General features: G+C 44.6%; 1 protein-coding gene across 6 annotated transcripts in view; it reads left to right on the forward strand.

The window, feature by feature from the left end:
* Positions 1-18,279, forward strand: part of PACS2 (phosphofurin acidic cluster sorting protein 2) — a 96,832-nt gene that overhangs the window by 40,818 nt on the left and 37,735 nt on the right. For 4 of the 6 annotated variants that reach the window (XM_025192634.1, XM_025192635.1, XM_025192636.1 and 1 more), the window contains exons 12-19: positions 1,067-1,188; positions 1,787-1,957; positions 3,701-3,836; positions 5,604-5,708; positions 8,097-8,203; positions 9,422-9,576; positions 13,144-13,254; positions 15,647-15,755. In XM_025192634.1, the coding sequence (XP_025048419.1) occupies positions 1,067-1,188; positions 1,787-1,957; positions 3,701-3,836; positions 5,604-5,708; positions 8,097-8,203; positions 9,422-9,576; positions 13,144-13,254; positions 15,647-15,755 (1,016 nt within the window). Of the gene's footprint in view, positions 1-1,066; positions 1,189-1,786; positions 1,958-3,667; positions 3,837-5,603; positions 5,709-8,096; positions 8,204-9,421; positions 9,577-13,143; positions 13,255-15,646; positions 15,756-18,279 lie in introns of all 6 variants that reach the window. The other 2 variants (XM_025192638.1, XM_025192640.1) reach the window with 2 other exon arrangements.

The raw sequence follows: 18,279 nt of genomic DNA on the forward strand, positions 1-18,279 counted from the left end.
GGCCTTTGTTTCGTAGTTCTGGTGCTCTGTTAAATTCATACATAATTAGATCCCTGAAATGTCCTGTGAAGGCTGCAAATCATTTTTGCAATTTTTTATGAAATGCAAAACCCTTGGCCCTTGATTTGCTATTGACATGGAAAGCTTTGTTTCTTACAGTCCTATGTCCTCTTAATGGTCGTCTTTTATGGTCCTCTCTTATGAATATTTTCTTTTAGCCAATGTAAGTAACTTTGCAGCTTTAGTGGAGAGAAAAACCAGACCTCTCAGTTAGGACAGGTTGGGAGAGGCTGAATAAGCTTCCAGTCTTTAAGAGTATGCTCTCTAACTGCTGTGAGCAGAATTCACCAGGCCTCCTCTCCTAACCAGCTTGGAAAGATAATAGGTTTAAAACCAGCTGCCAGTATTTTAGCTAGTTTTAGGCAATTCCTGTTGGTGTTAGCCGGGGATTTTGCCAAAAGATTTGTCCCTATTTTTGCTAGTTGGCCTTGTCTTCTGTGTCGTCTTCAGTGTGACAGAAATTCCTAATTTAAGGGAAGAGCATGTATGCTCCAGTCTTTCAATGGAGAGTGGATTTCCAATTTTAACCTAGCATTTCTTGCATTCTATTTGTTTCTTTACAAGGACACCTCTGGAGAACTCCAGAGACTTCAGTGCAGTCCTCTGCATGCATCCCCTACACAGGTGTCTTGTCCTAGGAGAGAACAGATTCTGCACCCTTTGCAGGGAGCTAGAATCTTTTGCCCCCCTCTGAAGTCATTCATTTGTTCCCTCACTGATTGATGTTGGCAAAAATCCCTCTGTCCTTGGTGCAGTTTTCTCCTTGCAAAAAGCCTCTCCCCTTTCTGAATTACCTGTCTGGAACCAGCAGGTGTGGGGAGAGGTAGGACATGCCCTTTTCCCATCAACCACAGCTACCTGCCAACATCTCTTAAGGGGATGGTGCAATTAGCTGATCTGGACAGGCCTGGTAGGTGTACTGGCCAGTCACCACAGTGGTGATGGAAGGGGGAAAAAAAAAAAGATGATTTCATAGGGCTCTTTGCATTGGTATGTCTGTTCATAGGAGTCAAATCAGCAAGTGGAGACCCAGGAGGCTGACCTCCCCATGTCAGATGTCTTCATCGAGAAGCTCCCACCTAGTGGAAAAATCACAAAGACGGAGTCCCTCATTATCCCTTCCACCAGGTAACTTCCATGAATAGCAGTGACAGCAGACATGGTAGCTGTCAGATACCATGGGATGACAAGGCTGTTCTTCATCTTCCAGACTGTGTCCCTTTGTGTTTATTCAGCAAGGACAACTTACCTTTAGGCTCTAGAGTGGTTCCCATTACTATAGTCTCTGTGCAGCTCACATTCTTAATGCATTTATCTACCCAACGCCTTGTGATGTTTTGCCATTACCCTGTTGTACAGATGGGGAACGGAAGCATTATGTGACCTTTGGCATGTCCCATTGAGTTTGTGGCAAAGCATGGAACTAAACCCAGGGGACTGAAGTTCTAGGCTAGTGTCCATGAACAGCACGTGCCCCTGGAGGCTGGGGGGGGCATGGTGACTGCCCACAGGAGGTGGTGGCATGGTGGTGGGGAGCTCCTGCAGGTGACCGCAACGGTGGTGGTGGCCAGGGTGAAGGGGTGGTGAGCACTGACTGCCTGCAGGCACCTCCCACAACATCGGCGGTGCTTCTTTCAAGGGGTGTACCACCAATCTCAGGGTGCATGTGCGCCTGCATGCACCCCCTACACATCACCAATGCTAGTGTCTTTAACCATTGGATCAGGCAAGAATGTCTCCTTTGTCAGACGATGAAGTCTATAGAGTTGGGACTGCTGGGCTCCCCTCTGTACCTCCTTGTCTCAGCCAGCCATCCTGACTTCAGGTCTTTGAGGGGACATGAAGGTGACCATAGATGGATGGAACAAATCGCCTTAAGACTCATCAATGAGTTATGGTAAAGATCATCCTCAGATCGAGGGATTGCCACTGCCAACATAGATAGGTGGGGCTAAAGGAAGGAGAGAGGAGTCTCTCGAGCTTCTTCTGCCAGCCCTATAGACTCTTGAGATGGGAATTGGAGGTTAGATTAGAAAACAAGGTGCAGATGCAAGGTTCAGGGAATCAAGAATTGGAGTCATTCCCTGAAACGCAAACCCAGACTCCTTTTGAAGGGCTGCAGGTTGAATGTCCAAAATTATTACAATTGCTTTGGGTTGGGTTTCTATCCTCCATGCAGAGACGAGGGTTTATGAAGTCTCTGGGGGTAGGCAGGACTGCAGCAAGCAGCTTTGTGGGATTGCTGAGGTGCTCCAGCCGTTTGCTGTGGCTTTTATTTCTCCTCAGCTGCAGGGGACCAAAGCTATGCTCTAGCTCAGTGGAGAAATGGTGTCCTTCTGAAGTAAAAGCTGTAGCAAACAGCTGAGTTGAGTGTCTTGCCCTTAATTTACCACAGGATACTAAATTAAGTGGGTTCCACTGTAGTCAGGTCTGAGAGAAGCCTGACCCTTAGGTCTAATGGTCGTGTCCCTCCTGACTCTTGGAGCATAGGTGCTCTCCCACATTCTGTGGGTGTGAATGCCAGCTGACAGGTAGTAGTGGCAGCCCTGTTGTATACAGTGAAGTAAGAGGCTGCTTCACCCTCCAGTTCTAGGCAGGTGGATGTCATAGGCTTCATTGGGCTTTTCTTCTGTGGAGGTCAAGGCCACTTAATTGACGTTATTTGATTAAATGCTTTTTTGATATTGCAGCTTAATTGGATGAGCACCATCTATAAATTTAAACCAGTGGGTGCCAACTGGCATTTTTGTTAGCAGCCTTAGAAAAGATGCTAAGAATAGAGCATATCTGGGAATTTGAACTTGCCTTTCCTATCCAGAGGTGTGATGGTATGACGGTATCATAGGGCTGAAAGGAACCTCAGGAGGTCATCTAGTCTAGTTCTTGTCTTTGCAAGTTGGGTGATGCTTTTTTGCAGTGCAGTGTGTGGTAGTTTGAATTGCTGCTTCCTATATTGTGCCTAGTCTGTGACTAATGGAGACTTTAGGCTACAAGGCTGTTTATCCAAAGCTGTTTGTCAACATTGCATTTTCACACAGTGAGTTTTTAAGTGATAGGTTTAGCTGCTGTTTGTCTAACAGGGTAGTTCAGAGTTGCTAGGGACAGAAGAACCAGCTTGGATTTCACCATCATTTCTGGTGGTGGGTCTTTTTCTAAGCAAAGTGCATAGTTGTTTGTGTGATAAGGTAGGCAAACTCCCTTGGCTTTGGAAGTGCAGCTTCTATAGGCACACCCCAGTTAACTTTAAGGTAGGAGCTCCAGTGCCGACTGCAGTGTAGAGCTGGCAGCATAGGCTTCAGCCTGGACTGCCAAGCCCAAGCAGGACCCTGGATATGTACCCAGCAGCTGAATCCTGGGCTGCTAAAGAGGCAGTCCTAGTGGTACCTAAACTAGATCAAAACCAGCTGGTGTTATGCCCATCTGTACTACAGTCCTGCCTCAGCAGTGTAGGCTAACCTAGAATCAAGAGTGCAGTCTCTTTCAGGGGAAGGACGTGAAAGGGCTGCTTACACTCCAAAAAGTCTTACCTGAACACACTGCACAGAAGCACCTTCTTTGCAGCTCAGGAAAATGCTTCTGGCAAACAGGTTTTCTGCTGCCCTAACAGAAAGGTGACTGTGCTGCTGCTGCTGTCGTTTAGCAGGCCAGAAGGGAAGCAAGCTGGCCGTCGGGGGAGAAGCACTTCTTTGAAGGAAAGGCAACCAGTGAGGCCACAGAACGAAAGAGCAAACAGCTTGGACAATGAGCGCTCACCAGATACCAGGCACCACTTGCAGGTGAGAGATGACCTCTACCTCTTCCCCAGCCTTCCACTATTCGTCTCTTCCCAAAACGTGCCCTACAGCATCCTGCTCATCACTCCTTACCCAGCCCTGTCCTTGCCTGTTGGATATAAGCCTGGCTCTGCTGCTCCAAGGTGGGGGATGGGCCATTCTCCCACTCCCTCCTCCACCCCACATTCCTGCCTTGCATTAATTAATTGTTTTAGATCCACTAGCACTGGGCTGAAAAACACCAGGGCAAATTACAGCAATAAGAAACAAATGACATTTGAGACCCCCTGAGAGGGAAAAAAAAAAAGCAAGTGAAATAAAGGGAATCGATGAGATGCTCTAGGAGGAGAAAGCAAAATGGAGTGTTCCCAGCAGAGCACCTCCATGCCTCAGACCCTTTTTCAGCCACAGGACTCTGGTTAACATTGGTCCTAATGAGAGAGAAAAATAATTGCCACTTATTATTTAAAAATAGAGCCTCCGAAGCATTTCAGTGTCTAGTAAAAAAACAAAACAAAGAAACCCAAAAAACCGCAAAGAAGGACAGGACAGAAAAATAACTACTGAACCCCTCAAAGCAAAGAAAAGTCATCCAGAGACTAGGTAGAATACTGTGGCTTTGGGGAGATCTGTGGGTGTCTCCCTTAGCATACAACTTGTGGTAGCCGAGGTGGTAGGCCAGGGCTACGGCCAGTAGCCCGAAATGGCAGGTGGGTACTTTTTGACAGACGGAGAGGAACTAGGCACCGAAGCGTACTGGTTAAACAAAGATTGCTTTACTTACACTGTAGATGATACAATACAGGTAGGCTGAATGCTGACTTGAACTGTAATTCCAGTTGCAAAGACGGAAGGAGCTAGCTAGCAAGGTATGGGGTACGTCGAGAAGGTCAGTGACGGGGAGTCACTGGTGGATGATCAGTCCACTAGGTTTCCTCAGAGATGTATGGAGTTCAAGCCCTCCGAGTTCGCTCTCTGAGTTCTCCTTCTCCGAGGTGTAATCAGTCCAGGTTCACTCTGAGATACGTTCGGTGTGTGCTGGGTTTAATTCCCCTACTCCGAGGTATGCGGAGTTCTCCAACGTGGAGACAGAGTTCTCCAAGCTGGAAAGATATGCGGAGCTCTCCAATGTGCTAAGCTGGCGAGATATGAGTTCTCCCAGTTCTCCGAGTTCTCCGCTGTGGGCGGAAACTGATTTACCTTTTATATGACTAATAAGCCAATCGCTAGTCACTAATATGAATAATTTGGAACCGGCCAATTGTGGTGTGTGTATTTGCATGAAGTTGGCGGGAACTTTTTCTAAAGCTGTGATTTTCCACTACTGTAGCATTTGGTTGCTGGGTTCAGGCATAGTGGAATTTTCCCTTTGTGACCTACTTTTTTGCTGTGACCTACTTTCTCCCTGTGCCATATGTATCAAACCAGATCTATGGAATTTTCCACCATGGCACAGGCATGCAAACCAAATGGGATGTTCCACTATGCCAGGACTGTAATAACTGCTAAGTGAGGCGATGGAACGTACCAACCTAAAAGTAACAACAGTTGCTAGGCAGATTCCATTGTGTCAGGGACACTTCTCAGTTTGGGTTATGATACAACTCAGCTCCCAGCTTCTGTAACTGGCTCTGATCTGGCATGAAATTCAAAGATTGGTGAAACCCAGTGTATTTCCAAGACCTCTGTAAAGCTATTGGCTCAGATGTTGGATTCAGCTTTTCCCCATGCTTCATTCTCTTTTGTTCCTTTTTTTTCTTTGTTTTACAGATCCCAAGGAAGACTGTGTATGATCAGTTGAATCACATCCTGATTTCGGATGACCAACTGCCAGAAAATATTATTCTGGTTAATACTTCTGACTGGCAGGGCCAGGGAAATGCAGAAAGAATGATCCTGAACTCTGGCCTTTTCTGTTGTCAGTCCCTTTCTTTCCTTATACAGGGCAGAAAGAATAGGATTTTGGCTTATGTACTGAACAAATTATTTCCTGAAGTTGTTGTATTTTTTATGTACTGTTGATGGCCAGTAACTGCATTGACAGCATTTGGGTGGTGTGGCTGCAGGTAGATTTATTTTTGTGGAAGAACTCCAAGAGCTTCCTTGACTAGTAATGTGAGCCTTTCCTGAAGTCCTGCGTCCTTCTCCTCTTTTAAATGATATTCTTTGATTAATAAACTAGGTAATTTTTTGCTCCCTGGAAATGGCTGAAGAGCTCTTCTCTCTATTACACTTTGAAGAAATGCAAGGTGCATTGAGGGGGGTATTTGGTTTCTTGCCTAGGATAGGAGTTAGTCTGTCTAACTGCCTCTGGACGCGGATTCTACTTGTCCCTGTTGTGAGGTGAAAGATCCAAAGGACACAGTTCTTGTGTGGAAAATAATTGACATGGGAAAATAATGTGGAGAGACAGGGAAGGTGCCTGGTAGGGGTGAAGTGAAAGGGTCATTCAGATGATAAATTTATCTTCAGCTATCTGTTACTATAAGCATAAATACAAACACATTTTGAATAAGTCAGTGCTCAATTCAACATTAGGGCACAGTTTCTGAGCACAAGTGAGACATGCAAAAAGGAACCTGTTATTTTTAGAACTTTGAAGTGCTATACCCAGTACTTCATGCACGTCTGTGAATACTGGCTTAGACCTGAAAATTCAGTGTGCAATACATGACTTAAAATTTGTAATGCCTTTCTGAGCTACTACACTACTGCACATTATTTGGGCAAGAGGGTTGGTTTGTCTTTTTCAGCTCATTGTTATTATACAACCGAACCATATTCTTTGCAAGGTTGGATCCCTTACCTCCTGTGAGAATGAGAGTTTGCAAGCTAACTTGGGATATATACAGCAAACAGTTTCTTGGGACCACTAAGGTGCTCCAGCTGTTTGCTGTGGCCTTTGAATTAAGTCTGCTGCTTCTCTGATCAGCTGTACAGGACCACTGCATTGCAGAATGGAGAAGCATCACCCTTTGAAGTAAAAGCAACACAAACAGCTGAGCAAATTGTCCTTAATTCTGTAAATAAAGTGGGGTGTGAATCATTCCAGTATGAAAAAATCTAGATTCTACTGGGCACCCTTCTCATAGGTATAGCAAGTTAAAAAAAAAAAAATAAAAAAATTAAAGTGTGATTATGTGGACTGTAGTTAATAGAATTTGTGTAGTATCGACCTTTCTATGGAGAAGGTTGGTACAGCAATCATGATCTTGCTTGTGGCATTGTGGGACGTTGGGTGAGGAAGGAGAGTTCCACCCCAATCCTCCAGGAAGTAGGAAAAGTTTGAAAGCGTTGAGGCAGATTGGCATCTGGGACTGGCAGATGTAGAGAATTTAACCAGAACCATGGCTGAGCTATAAACACTGAGGGAAAGGAGTCATGAAACTTTTTCCATTGATGCTTATCAGTTTGCTTGGACAGGGCTGACCAGGATGTTGGGGTAAGCCAGGCATGAGGATTGGTGAGGTAGACTGTGGGAGAGGAGAGGAAGGTAGGACAGGATAACCATTTCAAAAGACTAAAAAGCTGATGTTCCTTCTCCAGAAACACGCTTAACATGGGCAAGCCCTGAAGCTATGATGCAGATTTGCATTATCCTGGGAGGGATGGTGTATAGTGCTTGCTTAGGAGTTACAGGCTGAAGGCAGTTTGTGAGGTGGAGCCTCAGCAGCATGGGTGTCAAGTAGTGGTGCATACACCCCCCCCCCCCCCCCCAACCCCTCCAAAATTGGCGCCCCCCCCCCCCCCAACGCCTCTAAAATTTGGGGAAGTGCAGGGGGATGTCAGTGATGCAGCTTTAATTCCTCAAACTAACATCTTAAGGAACTGTAGTAGTTCAGAGTCTGTGATGGCTTGTATTTTATGATCAGCAACAGTCTTTGTGGGGAGCATAGGAGCGAGGTCACTCTGCTTATGTAGCAGAAAAATTAATTGGCTTATTCTGTGTAAGGAGTCTTTTGATGTCCTGGAGGTTGGGGGAAGGGAGGGGCAGAGAAAAAACAGCGTCAGTTAGAGACCTGCCCTGAAATTCCACAGCTGTCCCTACTCCCGAGGGACATGTTATGAAACATCTGATGATGTCTGTTTTGAGACCCCCTGCTGGGGTAGAATTGGAGCATCTTTAGAGGGCAGTCACAGGGCCAGCTAGTAAGATGCAGAGATTTCTCCTACGAGAGGCCTGCTGCTACTAGTGGACAAGGTGTTTCAGGGAAATCTGGTCCTTTTTGGCAGAGCTCTTAACCTGTTTTCTTGTTTTCCCAGTACCTCTCAGATGTGTTGCAAAAACATACCCTCCCTGTAGTCTGCACATGCTCTTCTGCTGATATTCAGGCGGCTTTCAGCACCATAGTCTCCAGGATACAAAGATAGTAAGTTGTGGGGTTTCTGTCGTCTTAGCTGTCTTTCCACATGCAATAGAAAAATGTTTATTTCCTAGCTCCAAACATTGCAATTCCTTTAAAGTAATCCAGGTAACATATGCTTAATTAACCCTCATGCCATAAAAGAAATGAGTGTTCTAACTAGTAATGTGTATAGCTGAGAGATACCGTCCATCTAGGTCTCATCCAGGTCCCAGAGACCTAGCAACTGGATAATCTCTGGAGTATGTTCTGGATATTGAGAGATCTAAGCCATTTTAGATCAAGGAGAGAAGTGTGTTCTCACAGCCTGAGGGGTTTTGCAGAATATCCTGCCCAAATGAGATATCCTCTTCTGCTCTGGGAGATTCTAAAACCAAGTATGTCTGCTAACCTCAGGTGTGAGATCACTAGCAATAGACAGGTGTCTTTGATAGTCAGTTGCCAGGTGAATTAGGTTTTATGGCCCAGGACTTATTCCTTTTGAAGCCCCTCCAGAAGTCAACAAGCAGTGAGTGTATATCTCAGAACACTTATGTTCCTAAACAGCAGAAACGCAGCGATGAGTGGACTGCAAGCTTCTTTTCTAATTAATACTATGTGAGCTTACGCCTCATAACTATGCAAAAACTGAAGTAATCTAACCTTAAGATGTGGTACAAATAGATAACAATAGCAAAGCCAACAGTTTATAGAAGATGCAGCAAATTCCTGTCTGGGTCAAGATAGCCATCCTGGTCTCTGTTGTAAAAATTTCCAGGAGAAACTGAGGACCTCGTACCACTCTAGGCCTGTTAATGTGGGTCACTTACTGGTGGAGAATAGATGTCATCTTAACTGAGTGCATTCCTATAACTCTTCCTGGTAACAGCCACTGTCTGACCAGTGCTGCTCTAGTTTGGCCTTGCCATTCCATAAAGCATTCCTCATCTAAGTTGAAAGGGACAGAGGGGGCGCAAAAAAAAAAGGCATATTGCAAATGCAGCATTGCTTGTCTTACTAACCCTCTTAGTGGTCCCATAGGCTGCTGGGATAAATGGGGTGCCCAGATGGGGCTAACCTGTATATTATCACCTGAGATTGTTGTATGCATTTGAATAATTGCGCTTTACTGTCTGGCAGTTATAAACTGGATTGCTTATACTTGGCAACCTGCTTGATTTACTCTAACATAGATATTTTAGAAGACAATTGAATGTTTTCTCTCTCTCTTTTTCCTCTATCTAGCTGTAACTGCAATTCTCAACCTCCAAATCCAATTAAAATTGCAGTGGCTGGAGCCCAGAATTACCTCAGTGCTGTATTGAGACTCTTTGTAGAGCAGCTGTCTCACAAAACCCCAGACTGGCTCAGCTACATGAGGTTTTTGATCATCCCGCTAGGTAAATGTATGGCACTGTTATAGATAGGTGAATAGGTAAAATGTAATGCATGCCCTCTGGAATATCCTTCAAGATGTCTCTCTCTGTGGCTGGTTGTTACATGAAACAAACGTTGCTTTGTTCCTATTAATTGTTTTCCTGGTACAGTTATAAAATTTATCTTTACATTCTGATTGCGGAAATCCAAAGTCTTGCTTGATAATTATTAATATTTCATATTAAACAAAGGAATTAAATCGCCATCTTAGCAAAAGCAGTGCTGTGTTGTAGTATTTTAATCATAGCTGTATAAAAAATGTACCTATTCTTCTTGCAGTCACACAACTGCCATAGAAACTTCACTGCAGTGAACAACTGTCATATTTTCTTCTTGAAGAACAGTATTCTGAAATCTGCATTGGAGGGGTATTTTGTCTGCTTAGGATAGGAGTTAGAGGAAGAGAATATCTAACTGCTTGTGGACTCGATTCTACTTGTCCATGTAATGAAGTGAAGGATCCAAAGGGCATAGTTCCGGCGTGGTAAAGAATTGGCCTTTTGACTCAGTTCAAGTATAGAGCTCAAAATGTTGGTAACAGGGGCTACTGAGTTAAGTTTAGGGCTTTGGGCTTTATTTTCTTAATTCCAGACAAAGTTATGACTCCGTTGATTGGAAACCATCTTTTAAGTTGTTAATATTTTCTTAAAGGGAAGAGGGGGAAACAAACTCCAAGTGAGCTCTAAAACTGCTGATTGGTAAATCATTAAAACCTATATATATAATTTTTGTCTTTCTTTCCACCTTTATTTCATCTCTTTGATTGCTCAGAGCTCCAGTATGAAGCTGGAGATAGGCCTGTTGAGAGTCTCTGAGTTAGGGTCAGAAGGGAAAGCAGCAAGGGTGATATTGTGCTAGGGGTCTACTATAGACCACCAGACCAGGAGGAAGTGATGGATGAGGCTTTCTTCAAACAGCTAGCAGAAGTTTCCTGATCACAGGCCCTGGTGCTTATGGGGGACTTCAGTCGCATTGACATCTGCTGGGAGGACAATACATCAGTGCACAGGCAATCAAGGAAGTGTTGGGGATTTCGGGTACAAGCTTTTCAGTACAAATACCCTTCATCAGGCTGAGGAAACAGTCTGCAGTTGGTCTGTGCTCTTTCTGGATGGGTATTTATACCCAAAGGCTTGCAAAGAAGAATTTTTCCAATTTGTGTTGGTCTAATAAAAGATATTGGATTTACCCAAAGAACATTGTCTGCCTGAACACTGACAGATTTTGTTCAGGACTAAATGTGCTATTGAATGAAACAACACTACTTGGACCATTGTGATGAGCCTCTATCTTTTCTAATTCCTGGCAAAGTGGAAGAACCAAAGAGACTCTGATCATGCAAAAAAGGTGATATTTGGGCTACTGTCCTTAATAGAGGGCTACAGTGATAACTTAAGGAGAGCTGAAAAGGAAACGGTTTTCTGTGTCAATCTTTCAGCAATCCTGTTTGCTTCTACGCAACTGAAGTACACTGGAATTTGTATGACCCAACAAAGGCTTTGAAATGTAATACACTGTTATGCAAGTTCTTCTTCTACAGGGAGGCATTAAGTCCTTGGAGGTGCTTTTGGAGGGACTTAATAGATTACTGACTCATGACTTTGGCAGTCTTAATTGATAGTTTGGGTTTATCTGATGAAAGAATTGGAAGCACACAAGGATAGAAACTCATTAGAGAAGCTGTGGAACCTTTTCATCACATAGCCAACATAGGTCTTTTGTATTTAGACCAGCTAGTGTTGGGTACCAAAATAGAGAGAGGTTAAAAAATGACCAGTGGAAATTGTTAATGTTTATGTTCTGCCTTTATCTAACATGTTTAAAATCAGCTTTCTAGTTAGTTGCATCTATTTGTAAAGGAAGTTGTAGCATCTCTTACCTCAGTTGTGGAAAATTTTGAGGTGCCCTGGAATTCAGGACTGCTAAGTCCAGAACGTAATTCTTAAATGCCCTGTCTCCCTGCTTAGCAATGGTCAACCAGTTCCCTGGCTGAAGCAAAACTGAAAGTATTACAGCTGAAAGTACTTAGGCTGAGAACTGAAAAATCAAGTCAGTGGCTGTGTCTTTCAGGGCTCATAAAGGAGTATCAGACCTGGTTTAGGGAAACCGTGAAGTTGCTTAGTGTTTGTATGCTTGGTTTCTAGTAGAACTGCACCTCCTCTTCTCTGGACCCTTGTTAGCATTTTCCCTTGTTTTCCATTTAATAACTTTTGTGGCTTTTTTGTCTTCTCCCTATTGGGTGTTTTCTGAGGTGAAAAAGATTATACTCTTCCCTTCTGTCTCAGACAGCTATCATGTAGAAGACCTGAAATTTGGAGGGTAAAGGAAGCTGACTTCTCTGAGTAAGGAAATGAAACCTACTCAGTTAATTATAGCAGTTTTCAGGACAGGAGCCTTGATGACCTGTGAGAAGGAAAGAAGGATTTGATTTGGATGCTGCTTTTCAAGTAATTTGCAAAATTCCTGCTGACTAAACTGGAATCAGGAGTTGAGGCAAAGGGTCTTAACATTTCAAAAGCATTTCATTCCTCAGCAAATTTCAGCTCTGTCTCTGGTCTTTGTGTTTTGTGTGTGGTGTTTGTGTTTTTTTTGTGTTTTTTGCTTTCACTTAAGTGTTGGAACATGTTTTTGGGCTGCTGAAAGCAATTAAAATAAAACAGTGTTTCCACTGCTGGAAAATAATATAGGTCCAAGAATATTTGGTCAGGACAGCAGGTTTTATACTTTGTACAGAGTAGAGAGATTTATATCACCACAGCTTTAGTTATTGAGGGAAAGTGACAGGGTGTGGATATCTCTGCATTGTTATTGCAAATTGGGTACTAAGTATCTGTTACAATGTCTGGCTATTTCTGTAGCTGTATGAGATACAAATCTCTTCCAATTAATTCCTGAAAGTCATTATTGGCCAAAATACAGAAAAACTTATGGGGAGGTCTGGATTATGCTGAAAAACTGGTGTCAAACATACTACTTGTGAACTGGATCTAATCTGCAGAGCTAGGTCATCTAGCCCATGGACTCTTGTCCTGGTGTGGGCTGCGGTGGTAGGGCTTCCTGCAATAGCAGCTGACATTCCAGCAAGAGCTGGACTGCTGGCAGCCCCAGTGGCACTGTGGGCAAAAGCCCTGCCACTGTGGCCAGAGTCCTGTGGGAACGGGCTACTGGCAACCCTAGCAGCACAGTGGGTTCTTGCCAGGGTGCTAGCTGCTACCACAGGAAGTCTTATTGTGACCTGCAGGCACCTGGAAAGCAGGAAATGTGGCCCTCCAACTGGTTTGAGCTTGACATCCCCACTGTAAAATGGGAGCTGCAAGTCCTCAGTGTCTTGGGGCATCTGTCCATATTCAGGAACCTAAATTAAAGTACACAAGTCTGAAATAATTGGTCTAACTTGCTTTTTGTTGTAACTAAAAAAAATTAGACTCATGGAGTATCTCATGTAGTTTGGTCTCTGAAATAAACTCCTAACAGTTGTCTGTGTTCAGTGTTTTGTAGTAACAGCTGGCATTTTTTTTCTTTCTTCTTAGGGTCTCATCCTGTAGCAAAGTACCTGGGCTCTGTAGATTATAGATACAACAACTTCTTCCAAGACTTAGCCTGGAGAGATTTGTTTAACAAACTTGAAGCACAGACCACTGGTAAGCCCCTTTATCAGGCCTAGACTGCAATGGAGCAAAGAACTGGAGTGAGTTAAGTTATTTTTAGAAAACTGCAAGCACATGTCAGGGGAACAAGTTTTAATTCTTTAAGATGCAGTTGACTTCTTCCTTTCACCAGCTGCTGCAGCAGCTATTTTTCTGTGCCCTAGAAAACTCAAGCTCACTTGTGGGTATCAGTAGGGGTCTGGTTGTGACCTTGGGCAACTGGTGCCTCCTGAGTTGAGGGGCACTTGCCCCCCCCCAGCTGATAGTCAGTGACCAGGGGGGCACCCTGCAGCCAATCCCTTGGCCAATCCTGCTCACTGGGGGTGGGGAGTTCTCCTGCAGTTGATCCTGCCAATCCACAAGTGGCAGCAGCATGTCACTGGCACTTCCAGATTAATGCAATTGGCTGTGGGGGGACCATTTCTCCTGGCACCTCCACTCCCCAGCTGGCACTTCCAGGGTTGGGGGAGAGGGTACCAGTGCTCTGGCCTGCCCCACCTTGCCCGGGAGCGTGCTCAGGGGTTGCATGTGCACCCCCTACTCATTGCCATTGGTTGTGGCAGTATGCAGCTCAGCATGAGCTAACGTACTCAGCTTTTTGAGTGGTTATTGCAGCCTGTATTCTGTTCTGTGCTATCACAGCTAGACTGCTATCAATTGATACCCAAGATGGCTTTGATATCCATACCCTATAGAGCAGCCTCTGCTGTGTAGATCAAGTTTAGGGAGAATGCTGGAGCTCTAAAATTAGGGAAAGAGAGGTCACTTCTGATTGGCTTTTGAAATATCTGTGCTCCAGAGTGTTTTCTTACTGGCTCAAACTTTTATTTAGAGTTTTGAAGTCAGAACACCTTCTTTTTCCTATTTAAGTTGGTGGCTTTTGATCAAAATAGAGCTCAAAGGAAAATTCTGCTTTCAAACTTAATTCGGGAAATTTTGGCTGACAAGATGTGTATTTAGTTGGAAGCCATGTGCTGTGCTGCCACAATTGCTATTCATGAGTGCAGATGGTTAACGAGGAAGCTGACTAACCTGCAGATGTTATGCCAGTAGACTCTCCTAATTGGTGTTTTTTGTGCTTAAAAAAATGCATCTCTTATGTGGAATCTATATATCTGGCGCACACAGGTACTTATGCTAAGGTTGTAGAAGGAAAAGCAACGGTCCTGTAACATGTAAGCACAGGTATTGCATGACTTTCCATTTTACCAGCCCAGGGAAAGAACTCCTAAAATGTACTTCATGTGCAAAGTAGGATTTACAAAGATTTGTGACTGATTTTGATTTGACCACATTGTTTTCAGAATGTATTCAAAGTCATGCGCATTAGCTCTACCTAACCATTCTGGGCCAGAAACTATTAGGGTAAATGTGGTGGGTTTTTTAGCTGCTGCTTTATAGCAACAGGAGGATATTTCTTCAAAGATATCCTGTCCTTTTTGCAAGGGCTTACTGGAAGTGAAACCTTCCAGAAAGGACATGGCCACTTCCCCCATTATTCTCAGTGGCAAAGTCAAGAGGGCATCTTACCTGAGGCCACCTATGGCCTTAGTATCTGATACTGTAAGGAGATGGAAGTCATTTTGAAAGAAGGTAGTTCCATGCCAATCTCCCTGAAAAAAACTTTCCATTATGAAGAATCTCAAAAATGAACAGGAATCTTCCTCATGTAGTCTGTAGGCAAATTCAATGAGTTTTAACCATCTGGAAAGTCTGAATATGCATGATTTTTGTACTCAAATCCTGTTAGTTTGAGGAGGATCTTTTATATCCTTCATATGCAACTATAGCAGAGTTCCTGCCTTTAAGTGCAAGACTGTTCAGCCTTCCCTGGGGAATCCCAACTGGCACTGCCAAAACAGCAGTCTAGTCTAGCCTTTTTTGTTCCTCTGTGAGAGGATTTGGCATTTAGGCCTTTTGGTTGTCTCTTTAGCTGACAGGTGCTGCTTGTCCTGTAGGACAGATAATTTTACACCCCTCAGTGGTAACTTCTTGTCCACCATCTACTTGGCAGAAGTCCTGTGTCCTGCCTTGAGGCAGCAAGAAACTTTAACTGCTGTGCATTAACTCCGTCTCCACTCAGCGTTGGTGTGTAACTGTGCTGTCAGGGAAGAGAAAGAGCAGAGTATTAGCACTCTGTCTCCCTCTGTCACCACCTTGGTGGCATCTTGTTTTGAGAAAGAACTTTCTAAATGCGGGTCCTCCCCCTTTTTTTAAAATCTGGCATGTGACTGACTGGAAGTGTCCCCCCTTTTTATTTGTTTTTGTTTTTTGCAATGGATATTAGTCTTGCATGATTTAAGTAACTGCTACTGAAAATTGGCAGCATGCATTAATCAAAGATAGTCCTTGCTCTGCTACTGTCTTTGTTTTCATTCTGTTGCAGTTCAGGACACACCTGATATCGTCTCAAGAATAACCCAGTACATAGCGGGGGCAAACTGTGCACATCAGTTGCCGATTGCAGAAGCAATGTTGACATACAAGCAGAAAAGGTATGTTGCTAAAAAAACAAAACAATGGCTTTCAAAATGTCACAAGACACAGCAATGGTTGGGAGCAAACCACTTCACTTTTGGTATATGTTGGCTGTCTTAAATTTAGTCTCAAAGAGGAACATGTAAATATGAAAGAGGAACATTGTATTAGAGTGGCAAAGCCAAATCGGGAACCATTCCAAAAAGTGGTACTGTGTTTCCATGTAAACATTTTGGGTAATCAGCAGACAGTAAATCTAGAACAACAGTAATCCTGCCTTACTTCCTTCAGTGTAGCTGATGTAGCTGAAGAGGAGAGAGTGTGAGGTGTAGAAGGGCGGGGGATAGACCCTATGTAGCCTCAGGCAAAAAGGAAAAGTAGATAGAGGGATTTCTGTTTCCATTTGCCATGCCATGTATTTAAACGCTCTGTGATGGAAAAGACATGGAGCAGAGGCTCTGCATACACTGTTCTCTTCCCAGTGGCTCAGAGTAACAGCACTTTCTGTATTAGAGGTGCACTGATACATTGGTCCTATATTGGATTGGCACTGATGTAAAAAAAATTGACAGTATTGGCAATGTTTTTTTTGGCTGATGCGGCCGATTTAATGTCACCAATCAATGTCCCTGTGCATGCAGGCAGAAGCACAGCCCAGCAGCATCTGGCTGATAAGTCTGTTGTGGGGGAAGGGATGTATGGGGGGAGCCCCTGCAGTACGGGAGGGAGTGGGGCAGGCATTGCTGGGCTGGGGCAGGGTGCAAGACAGAACTGCATCCCCTGGACACACCGCGCACAGAGAGAGGGGATAGCTTCTGCTGCTGCATACAGCCTGGAAGGTCATGGTGGGGTATGTGTCCCAATCTGTATGTGCGGGGAGGGCAGGCTGCTGCTGCAGGCTGGGGCCGGGGTGGTGTTGGGGTCTTCCTGGCAGGGGGCCGGGCTGGGCTATGCTTGGGGTGGGTAACGGTGGTGTGGGGGGGGCAGCTACAATGAATTTTGGGGTGACTGCTGCCCCCCGGTAGCTCTCCTCCCAGCACTGCCACCACCTGCCCTGAGTGCAACCCTAGCCCAGCCCCTTCTTCCACTGGGAGGAGCCAGGAGCAACCCTGGGGCCCCAGCCTGCAGTGGCAGCCTGCCCTTACCCCGTACAGATCTGGGGGTACACACTCCCCACCCGCCCCAGGCATGTGCAGCAATGGGAGCCACCCCCCTCCATGCGCCTCCTGGATTAGCTGCTCATAGCAGTCCTGTGCCCTGCCCCAGCTGCAGCACCTGCCCCTGCCTCAGCCCCAGCCCCACTCCCTCCCACGCCATGAGGCCCTCGATCTGTCCCCCTGCCCCTTCCCCCACAATAGATTTATCAGCTGGACAATGGCTGGGCTGCGTATCAGCAATCGGATTGGCATTGACTGATATGGTCTTTAAAAATTGGCCATTGGTATCAGCCCAAAAAATGTCTATCAGTGCACCCCTACTCCATATTTCAGTTAATGTCCATCAGTCTACGATACTGGGTACACGTGATGCGAGTGAGCTGTTGCTGAGTTTTAACTATGCTTCTAAACTGCTATTTAGCTTTTCACTTCAATGATATAGTTCTGTTAGCTGCCTTGCATTCAGTTTGCACAGGAGTGGAAACTAGATGGAGAGTTACTCCACTCTTTCAAAGTGTTCACCAAATTTTGTTTCTAGTCCTGTGGTTGCTCCCAGTTTTGTTCCTCTGTCATATCTGGGGGTGGCTTAGTAAAACCTTAGTTATTTCCCTTAATCTCCTAAAGGGGACATTCCCAGATATGCTGTCTTATATTTGTGTTTCTTATGAGCTGTGTATTTAAAATTGTATTTGCCCCTCTCCATTCTGTAAAGTGAACCTGGCAGACAGTTTAAGAAGCAGTTGGGTTGCTTGACCTTCCTAAAAGCCTTGTTTTTTTCTCTCTCTCATTTATTAATGACCCTGCAGTTTCTCTATAAGTTGGGGGAGGCGGGGGGAAAGAACAAATTGACTTTTATTTGACTAAACAGCTTTGCTAACACATTAACCTGTTCCACTATTGGGGCCTTTGTTTCCAGACCCCCCTTCTCTTCCCCTCCATGTTTTGGGGGCACGTTTGGTCTCCTTTCAGCTCGTTCACTTTTAGTACAGTTTCCCATTTGTAACAAGTACATCCTTTTAGCCACTTCGGCCATTGTGGAAAGTCAGGCTGGCTGGTTTAAGAAAAAAATGTAAGTGGTACTTTGAAAATGTTGTGAAACTCAGCTAGACCTCACGTGCTTCCCTCAATGACCGTGTCTTTCTTACCAAGAAAGTTGGTTCTGCAATTATTTGCTGAGATTTTTTTTTTTTTTATCTTAGCATCAGGGTGTTCTGAAGTCCTCTGGCATTAGGCCCCAAGCCCTAGAGGTAGCCTGCATTCTACAATGCAGTTGCTGCCAAGGCATTACTTGAAATTTTGGTGCTCTGGATGGCACAGGGGCAGGGGAGCAAACACTTATTTATTGCATAGAGGCAGTTGCTGCAGCAGCAAAAACTCCCTGTGG

This window comes from Alligator sinensis, unplaced genomic scaffold (genome assembly GCF_000455745.1).
Source record: "Alligator sinensis unplaced genomic scaffold, ASM45574v1 scaffold647_1, whole genome shotgun sequence".
Taxonomy (NCBI): Eukaryota; Metazoa; Chordata; order Crocodylia; family Alligatoridae; genus Alligator; species Alligator sinensis.